This window comes from Neofelis nebulosa, chromosome 9 (assembly GCF_028018385.1).
Source record: "Neofelis nebulosa isolate mNeoNeb1 chromosome 9, mNeoNeb1.pri, whole genome shotgun sequence".
Taxonomy (NCBI): Eukaryota; Metazoa; Chordata; class Mammalia; order Carnivora; family Felidae; genus Neofelis; species Neofelis nebulosa.
Genome location: NC_080790.1, coordinates 126325672 through 126335183, shown reverse-complemented (window position 1 = coordinate 126335183; position 9512 = coordinate 126325672). Strand labels below are relative to the sequence as shown.

Genomic DNA, 9512 nt, shown 5'->3' with positions numbered 1-9512 from the left:
CATTTTTAAAATTAAAAAAAAAAATAGTCCATATGCCAAAGTGACCCATTTGGGGGTCCTGAACCCCTTCAACAGCATGTGTCATAGGCAAGAGGGCCTGAGTTTGGCAAATTTCTTAGAGTTTCTGGGCCTTGGTGCCCTCATTTGCAAAATGGGGTTGTTTATAAAATCAGGGGCGCCTGGGTGGCGCAGTCGGTTAAGCGTCCGACTTCAGCCAGGTCACGATCTCGCGGTCCGTGAGTTCGAGCCCCGCGTCAGGCTCTGGGCTGATGGCTCGGAGCCTGGAGCCTGTTTCCAATTCTGTGTCTCCCTCTCTCTCTGCCCCTCCCCCGTTCATGCTCTGTCTCTCTCTGTCCCAAAAATAAATAAAAAACGTTGAAAAAAAAATTTAAAAAAAAATAAAATAAAATAAAATCAACTCCCATTTCTAAGGGTTGTTGTGAGGGTATTTGAGACTAATGAATGTAGAATGTTCAGCTTTGTGCCCCTGGGTAGTCAATGCTCAATCATTCAAGCTACCTATCGTGATCATCATTATCACACCCAAATCCCAGTCAGAACGTTTGGATCTGAGCTCAGGCCTGAGTTGAAATAAATTTCTCAGCCCAAAGTGGAGCCACTCCTGCCCAAGCTGTCATGTCAGGAAACTGAAGCTTTTTTTTTTTTTTTTAACGTTTATTTATTTTTGAGACAGAGAGAGACAGAACATGAAAGGGGGAGGGGCAGAGAGAGAGGGAGACACAGAATCGGAAGCAGGCTCCAGGCTCCGAGCCATCAGCCCAGAGCCCGATGCAGGGCTCAAACTCACGGACTGCGAGATCGTGACCTGAGTCGAAGCCGGGCTCTTAACCAACTGAGCCACCCAGATGCCCCTGGAAACTGACACTTTCATGTTCCTGCAAATGCTCTACTTGACCAGGAACACAGTATAGCAGGTCAGCAATCCCCAAAGGTCAAGCCAGCTCTGGGCTCTATACTTATCTCCTTGCTCCTTCCTCACTTTCTATCTTTCTTTTCCTTGTCCCTTATTTTTTAGCCTATAAAGTCTTCCTGCCCTCTGCCCCACTTGGCAGTTCTCTGGATCCTTGGGAATGGAGATTGCCCACTTCACGAAGTGTTAAATAAAGCTATTTGGTATCACCAGATTGTCTTTAATCATTTTTTTTTTTTTCCAATTTTCGGTATGAGGAAGAGACCCAAAGTTGCCTGCTAACAGCCTGTGGTACAACAGGACACCCAGGCCAGGAGTCCACTGAACAGTCTGGGCTCCCTGATCCTCTCATGGTTCCTGAGGATGGTGGGTGAGTCACTTTCAGATTTGAGCTCTGCTCCCTTGTGTGCAGCTCTCTGGTCCAAACAATATACGTATATGTACAGGTAGATATTGTCCTCAGAAACGTTCTGGGATCCTGGAAAGGTTACAGGACAGTTATATTGAGAGGGCACAATGGGTGGCAGCCATTGCAAAGCCTTGAGGTAAGTTTGCAGCATAATCTGCAAGGGAACTTGGGTTAATAAATTAAGATAAGGAATGCTGTTTTGATCAATGGCACATCAAATTCTCCGTAGGCACAAGTTGGACTATTAAAACCCGTTAGGACATCTGCCACTTTAAAGGAATCTTCTTGGAGCGCCCTGGTGGCTCAGTGGGTTAAGCATCCAAGTCTTGATTTCTGCTCAGGTCATGATCTCACAGTTTGTGGGTTCGAGCTCCATGTCGGGCTCCATGCTGGCAGTGTGGAGCCTGCTTGGGATTCTCTCTCTCTCTCTCTCTCTCTCTCTCTCTCTCTCTCTCTCTCTTTCTCTCTCCCTCTCTCACTCTCTCCCTTCCCCCTTCCCCTGCTCACTCTGTCTCTCAAAATAAATAAATAAACTTAAAAAATAAAAATAAATAAAAACATAAGTAAATAAGTAAGTAAATAAATAAATAAATAAAGGAATCTTCTTGTGCAAGGAATAACAGATCTAGGACAGATGGGAATCTCCGAAGCCAAAGCTGCAAAATTGGTAGGCATGGGTCAAACACCTTACAGCTTTCAGAGTGCTCACCACCTAAATCCAAGACCCCTGTGCTAGGCTAAGTTGGTCGTATGCTTATGTGACTGACCACAATAAAAACCCAAGAAACCCAGGCTTCAGTGTGTGGGCAACACTTCAAACGTGTTGGGCTGGGGGAATGAAACACATCCTGTGTAACTGGACTGGGGAGGGAAGTTTGTGCCTGGTTTCCTCCATTCTTCACACCCTATGCTTTTTCCCTTTCTTGATTTTAATCTGTATGCATTGGCTGTAACCTTAAGTATAACTCTGAGTCCTCTGAGTCCTTTTCATGAATTGAACCTGAGCATGGTCTTGGGGAATCCAAACGCAGGGAGCTTCCGTTGTTGTCTCCAAATAGAAACTATAGTCCAGGGAGGTTAAATAGATTGGCAGAGGCAGCACAGATAGTGAATGGAAAAGCTGACATTTAAATATGTCTTTCTTGGGGTGCCTGGGTGGCTCAGTCGGTTGAGCATCCGACTTTGGCTCAGGTCATGATCTCACAGCTTGTGAGTTCAAGCCCACGTCGGGCTCTGTGCTGACAGCTCAGAGCCTGCTTCGGATTCTGTGTCTCCCTCCCTCTCACTGCCCCTTCCCCACTCACTCTCTGTCTCTCTCCCTCTCTCGAGAATAAATAATAAAACATTTAAAAAAATAAAAGAATGTAAATTTGTCTTTCTCCAGGGGCCATACTTTTAACAAGTACAAGAAGACAAATGATGATAATCTGACATAACTGATGTCTCTTGAGTAGAAAATGCAGCAATTGGAACAGAAAATATTCCAAGAATAATACAAGAAAATTTCCCTTAAAAAATCTGTAGATTATAAAAGCCCTCCATGTCCCAGTTTAAAAAAAAAAAAAAGATGCAGAATGATGTCAAAATAATCTTGTTAAGTTACTGGATCTCAAAGAGAAGCAAAGAAGTCCTTAGACATTCAGGTAGGAAAAAAGCAACATTCAAAGGACAAAAACATTCAGGCCACTTAGCAACATTCCATGGCAGAATGTGGTGGAGCTAGGTCCACCCTGGTCCCAGGTTCTGGGAAAAGAAAGTATGACCCAGGATTTTTTTTTTTTTTTTTTACCCCATCAAATTGTCCTTCAAGTATTAAGGCAATATGCAAAAATTCAGGGAAAATACTGCCTGTAAACTCTAATAGTCACTAATAGTTACTTCATGTGGTGGAAATTCACTGTTCAGTATGGTAGCCACTAGCCACATGTGGCTACTGAGCACACAACATATGACTAATATGAATCATGAGGTGCGATAAATGGGAAATACACACCTGATTTCAAAGGCTGGGTACAATACTGCAGAAGAGGAAAATATTGCATTAATATTTTTATTATATGTTGATCACACGTTGAAATGGTAATATTTTGGATATATTGAGTTAAATTAACTATTATTGAAACTAACTTTTCTTTTAGAAAACTATACTGTAATATATTGCATTATATTTCTGTTGCACAGGACTATAGAATCTGGGGAGGGATTTGCTTCTTGTTTGTACTATTCAGTATAGCTTGATCTTTTAAAAATAAGTGTGATAATTTATATAGAACAATCAACTCATTATTCCTTAGTTAAATAAATAAAGCAATGAACAAAGAGCTATGTTTTCTCTCCTGGGATGTTGAGGCAACTAGCTGGGAGGATCTGGATGGGAACCAGTAATAACAGAATGGAGAACAGCTAAGCTGGGTTCCTAGGGACCGTGTTGTCCAGCCCACTTGTTTGACAGATAGGGAATAGGGAAACTGAGGCCCCCAGAAGTCACTTACCAGTCCAAGGTCACAGGAACTCAAGTGTGCAGTAGATGAGGCTGAGGACTGGCATTCCAGATGCTGAAGAAGCACTGACTTAGGGCACTGGCTCAATAGCCTTCAAGAAGTCCTCCCAGGCAAGTGGCACTGCCTCTGGGTGAGACGTCCAATTCTTCTGGGCCCACGCTCCTTGTCGAGGGTACTTCCTCTTCCAAGTAATGAAAACCCAGATACTTCCCTCAACTCTGAGGAAGAGGGCACACCTGCTTTTAGCTGCAGGTATAAATTTTAGTCTCCCAGCCCCACTCTAGAACACTCAGCTGCTGCTGACACCATGAAGTTCAGCCTGTTCCTTGCCCTCTGCTTCCCCTTCTGCCTGGTGGGCATCGCCAGCTCAGAAAAGACCTCAGGTGAGCTGAGGGGTTAAAAAAGAATATCTCTGAGGGGTGCCTGGGTGGCTCAGCCAGTTAAGTGACTTTTGATGTCAGCTCGGGTCATGATGTCACAGTCATGAGATTGAGCCCTGCATCAGGCTCTGCATGGAGACTGTTTAATATCCTCTCCCTCTCTGTCCCTGGCCCTTCCCCCACTTGCACGTGCTCTCTCTCTCCCTCTCAAAAAAAAAAAAAAAAAAAAAAAAAAGAGGACCCCTGAGACCCATAGCCTGTGGGGGAGAGGGAGGCATAGGGTGGGGGGCTGGCTGCATAGGGCTACTTGGTCCATGTAGTCTGGGGAAGATCTGGGGCCAGACCTCACAGATGTCAGTTTGATTTAATTCAGTCCTCACCAAATTTAATTTTTATTACAAAGCAATGCATGGGTTTGTCTTAAAAAGACAAATAATATGTGAATATATGAAGTTAAAAAGTGAGTCCCCTATTTTAGCCAGCCTGAGCAATCCTGCTCTCCAGAATCCTACTCCCAGAATTCTGACAAGAGGAAATAGATTTTCATATTGCTTTTAAAAGGAAATCAGGGGCACCTGGGTGGCTCAGTTGGTTGAGTGACTGATTTTGGCTCAGGTCACGATCTTGCGGTTTGTAAGTTCGAGCCCCACATTTGGCTCTGTGCTGACAGCTTAGAGCCTGGAGCCTGCTTCAGATTCTGTGTCCCCCTCTCTCTCTGCCCCTCCCCTATTCGTGCTCTGTCTCTGTCTCTGTCTTTCTCTCTCAAAAATAAACATTCAAAAAAATTTTTTAAATAAAAAGGAGATCAGGTTCTGAAACTTGGCTATACACTGGAGTCACCTAGGGGCTACGTGGGTCCCATACTCCCAGATTCTGATTTTTTTTCTTTTTTCTTTTTTTTTTTAATTTATTTTTGGGACAGAGAGAGACAGAGCATGAACAGGGGAGGGGCAGAGAGAGAGGGAGACACAGAATCGGAAACAGGCTCCAGGCTCCGAGCCATCAGCCCAGAGCCTGACGAGGGGCTCGAACTCACAGACCGCGAGATCGTGACCTGGCTGAAGTCGGACGCTTAACCGACTGCGCCACCCAGGCGCCCCACCCAGATTCTGATTTAATTAGTCTTGGGTAAAGCCTGGGCATTGGGATTTCTTTAAAGTTCCGCAAGAGAAATCTAATGTTCCACCAACATTGAGGATTGCTGCCCTAATGAAAGACCTTGAATTCCCTTCCTAGAATGGTTTCTTTCCAATTCTAGCGAAGAATGGGTTCGGCCTGGAGCATGTCATATCAATTGAAGATCCACAAAATGGTACCATGGAGCAGAGGGTTGACCCATGAGCTCATTGTCTTAGGGTGCATCCTTGTTGGGGAGTGTACATATCCAAGTAATGTGTATTGCATCCCATGAACACTGGGATCCCGTGTGTCCACCGCCAAATAATGGGTGAGGATGTGTGTGTTGGGGCGGGGGGGGGGGGGGAAGAGGTATACATACACATGTTTGATAAATCACTTCATGTGATAACCAGAGTCAGATGTGAAAGGAGTTAAAATAACAGGTGATTTAGTAAAATACGTCCATGTCTTTATTTTTTCGTTACTCATGGATATTGAATATTATTCAAATACCTTTTCCCTAGTTATAAAAATGATACTGTTCATTGTCATTTAAATGATACTAAAAATAACTAGAATATAAAAATCACTTGAAATTCCATCACCCAGGAAAACTATTACAAATACAGTGGGAAACAACTTACTAATCATCATTGCACGGTTTTATCGGTATATTTTACATCCACGGGGCCATTCTAGATCTTGTCTTCTTTCATTTGATTTTTGTTTCACAAGATTATAGACTTCTCTCCATGTTGATATATATAGACCAGCACTATTCTCATCCACGACTGCGTGTAACCCATCAGTCCCCGGTTGGTGAACACTGATATTTTATCCAAACTATGGTTGTTGGCAATTATAAACAAGGCCACAGCACATATCCTGAGTGAAGTTATGAGAAGATGTAGCATGCAGAGTCCGGGATTTGAAATTGGAACTGGCTTTAAACCCCAGGCCTCGACTGCTGGGTTTCATGATTTTTGGAAGATTACCAAACATCTCTGCGCCTCCATTTCTTCATTTGTGGGAGAGGGACAGTAATATCTGCTCCGTGAGGTCATTTAAATCGTGCAACCCATGGCAAGCACTTAGCGGGGGGCTTGGTGTAGAAGACACGCTTCTAAAAGAAAAATACGTATCACCTCTTTAAAAGGACACCTACGTGACGGTCCCTGTCTCTCCTCACCCCTGCAGCCCATCTCGAGCGAGAGGCTCCCCAGGAACTGCTCCAAACTCTGCCTGCCCTGTGCCGGCTCCCCCCCGTCGAGGGCCCCTGCCGAGGCCGTTTCTACCGCTATTTCTACAACTCTACAGCCCATGAATGTGAGCACTTCACCTACGGTGGCTGTCGGGGCAATGCCAACAACTTTGAGACCACGGAGATGTGTCGGAGGGTCTGCAAACCCCCCGGTGAGTCCTCTTACAGAAACGGCAGAAGTAAAGGTGGCCATCGGGTGGCGGTGCTCGTGGGAAGGGAGCCGGTGGGATGAGGACAGTGGTGGTGATGCCATGGTGATGTTGCCACGGGAGGCGATGACGTCAGGAACAACCAGCACGTGTCATGAAGAGGTGCTGGTGGCAGTGGAGGGAGGGCAGTGGGGTGGAGACAGCAAGGCTGCGTGCGGTTGGCGGCGGCATGGGTGGCGAAGACGAAGGCAGCATTGGCGAGTGCATAAGGCCTTGTCGTGTTAGCGGTGGTGCCGGCCCAGGGAAGGCAGCAATGTAACCTTCACGGGGGATGACGGTGTTGACAGAGACGACGGAGGCGAGGGTGGCAGTGATCAGGATGAGAGGTGAGAGAGCCGCAGGGGTCCCTGGGAGGGTGGCTGTTGAAGGGGGTGGGTAAGGGGTCCAGCTGATGGCCCTGGCCCTAGGCCACCGAAAGACCGGCCAAGAAGGAAACTGACTGTTGTCTCTATTACAGGGACAAGGTAAAAAGCCGCCGAAGACCGGGCCTGCATCCTCCTAGCCTTGACCGAAGGCTGGCTGGGCCTCCCTTCCTGCGCTCAGGCCCTGCTTGGAACCCATCCCAGAGCCCTCTGGGCCTGGGTCAATAAAGCATTCCAAGCCAGTGTGGCCTGAGGCCTTCTTGCAAGGGTGCAGAGCCTGTCCTCACAAATTGCCCACAGCCACCTCAGCAACCAAGGGTGATCAAACGTGCACCACCCCACCCCTATTCCCTCAGGCCCTCATTGTCCTGTGCCCTCAGAAGAATGAGGACAAAGGACACAAGCTCCCTATCACCAGGGGGTCCTCCTCATGGAGGCCAGACTGAATGCAAAACTGGGGACCTGCGTGTCTGTCCCCAGGCCCCGGCACCTGCTCTTTGCTGCCTGGGGCTCGACTACCAGCTCAGCTTCTACTCCACCTGTTCAGCTGGAGCCACGTCCTAGAGCACGGAAAGAGCTAGAAATTCAGGGGATCTTGGTCAGTCAGGTGGGAATTTCCCCCCATGCAGAGGGATCTTGGAAAAATTAGGATTTTATATATTCTTTTAATTGTGGTAATATATATACAACATAAAACTCACCATTTTACCCATTTCTAAGGGTACAATGTAGTGGCCTGAAGCATACTCACTGATGTGCAAGGGGCACGACCGTCCGCCTCCAGAACATTTTCATCTCCTCAACGGAAATTTCGTGACCATGAGAACTGACGCTTCATCCCCCTTCCCCAGTCCCGTCACCTCCACCCCACCTTCCGCGCCTGTGAATGGACCCCTCCTCCTGCGAGAGACATCCTACAGCATTTGTCCTCTTGTGACTGGCTTATAGTGTTAGCATCATATTGTCAAGGTTCATCCCTGCTGCGGCCTCTGTCAGGATTTCTTTCAACACTAAATAATATTCTGTTGCTCCATCATTTTTGGAATGCCCGGTGGCCTCTGCCCTGACCATCGCTGCTGCCTCCCCCATACCCTGTCCTGCTGCCCCCCCTTCCTTGAGATAAGGCTGCCTGGGACCAAACAGCAATACTAGAATCCAGGACCTGGGATTCCCAGAGTAGACACTTGTCCTTGGTGGTTTCATTCATGTCCTTGGTGTGCCCTTCCCAAATACATATAAATAATATACAAATATTCCCAAATACATATAAATAATACATATTTGAGAGAAAGGACATGTTTTCCCCTCTATTTCCCCATTCTCTTTCATGTTCTTAACTACCTGAGAGATTGAGCTCTAGAAGATTAATCGAGGATAGAGTTTCACTGGTATATGAAATAATGTCTTTGCTCTGAAGCTTATACATTTTAAAAAATACGACTATTAAAAACGATTTTAAAGTAAAAAAATATAAATCGGCATACACACAACTAAAGAATTTAATCAGTTGCTCAGATCAACTCATGACATGGGACAGTAAGAACTGAGAACCGGGGCTCCTGGGTGGCTCAGTTGGTGAAGGGTCTGACTCTTGATTTCAGCTCAGGTGCTGGCACAGCAAGAATTTCAAGGTGCAGAACCCAGATGTTTGGGTGACCCGGCTTGCTTCGCAGCAAAATTACCGCCTGAGATTCATCCTTTCATTCACTCATTCGTTCAGCAATCATTGGAATGCAAACCGCATGCCAGGCTCTGTTCTGGACACTGCAGTTACAAGACAAAAATCCTTGTCCTTATGGAGCTTAATTATTAATAAACAAGATAAGTAAGACACATTGCATGCTGATGGCGGTGAGAGCCAGAGGGAAACCACAACAGCAAAGCGGGGAGCTAGTTGCTGGGCAGCGCTTTAAACAGGCACTGCCGGTTAGCCCTCACCATAGGTTAGCCCTCACCACAGCGCCGCACCGGGGGTGTGAAAAGGGAGTCGGCTCCTGGATTCACTTTGAAGGTAGAGGAGGTTGTTTACGGGCACACACGGCTCATGAGGGCAGAATCAAGGACGGCTCCAAGGTTTTTGGCCTGGGCAACCGGGAAGATGAGGGGTGCTGTTAACAGAGATGAGCTGACCATGGATGCGCCTGTTGAGGGTAGAAGGGGAGAGGATCGGAAGCTTGGTTTGATATTAAATCCGAGATGCCCTTAGACGTCCAAGCGCAGACGGCAGGGAGGCGGTTGGGTAAATGGATCTGGGGTTCAGGGAGGAGCATGGTGTGGTCAGTGCACGGATCACGTGGGACATGGTAGCGGAGGTTGTTCTGAGTGCTGACCCAGCTGGGG

The 9512-nt window shown here is 46.7% G+C and overlaps 1 protein-coding gene across 1 annotated transcript; it reads left to right on the top strand.

The window, feature by feature from the left end:
* The first annotated feature begins 3961 nt into the window (after positions 1 to 3961).
* Positions 3962 to 7736, top strand: LOC131486357 (early lactation protein-like). Its single transcript, XM_058686410.1, has 4 exons — positions 3962 to 4224; positions 6538 to 6753; positions 7058 to 7136; positions 7553 to 7736. Exons 1-4 carry the CDS (start codon positions 4149 to 4151, stop codon positions 7734 to 7736), a joined length of 555 nt encoding a protein of 184 aa, XP_058542393.1. The 5' UTR covers positions 3962 to 4148.
* Positions 7737 to 9512: the final 1776 nt, after the last annotated feature.

Coding starts and splice junctions, on each gene's coding strand:
- LOC131486357 (XM_058686410.1), top strand. CDS start 4,149: ATGAAGTTCAGCCTGTTCCTTGCCCTCTGCTTCCCCTTCTGCCTGGTG. Junction 4,225..6,537: donor CAGCTCAGAAAAGACCTCAG/GTGAGCTGAGGG, acceptor TCACCCCTGCAG/CCCATCTCGAGCGAGAGGCT. Junction 6,754..7,057: donor GAGGGTCTGCAAACCCCCCG/GTGAGTCCTCTT, acceptor GGCCCAGGGAAG/GCAGCAATGTAACCTTCACG.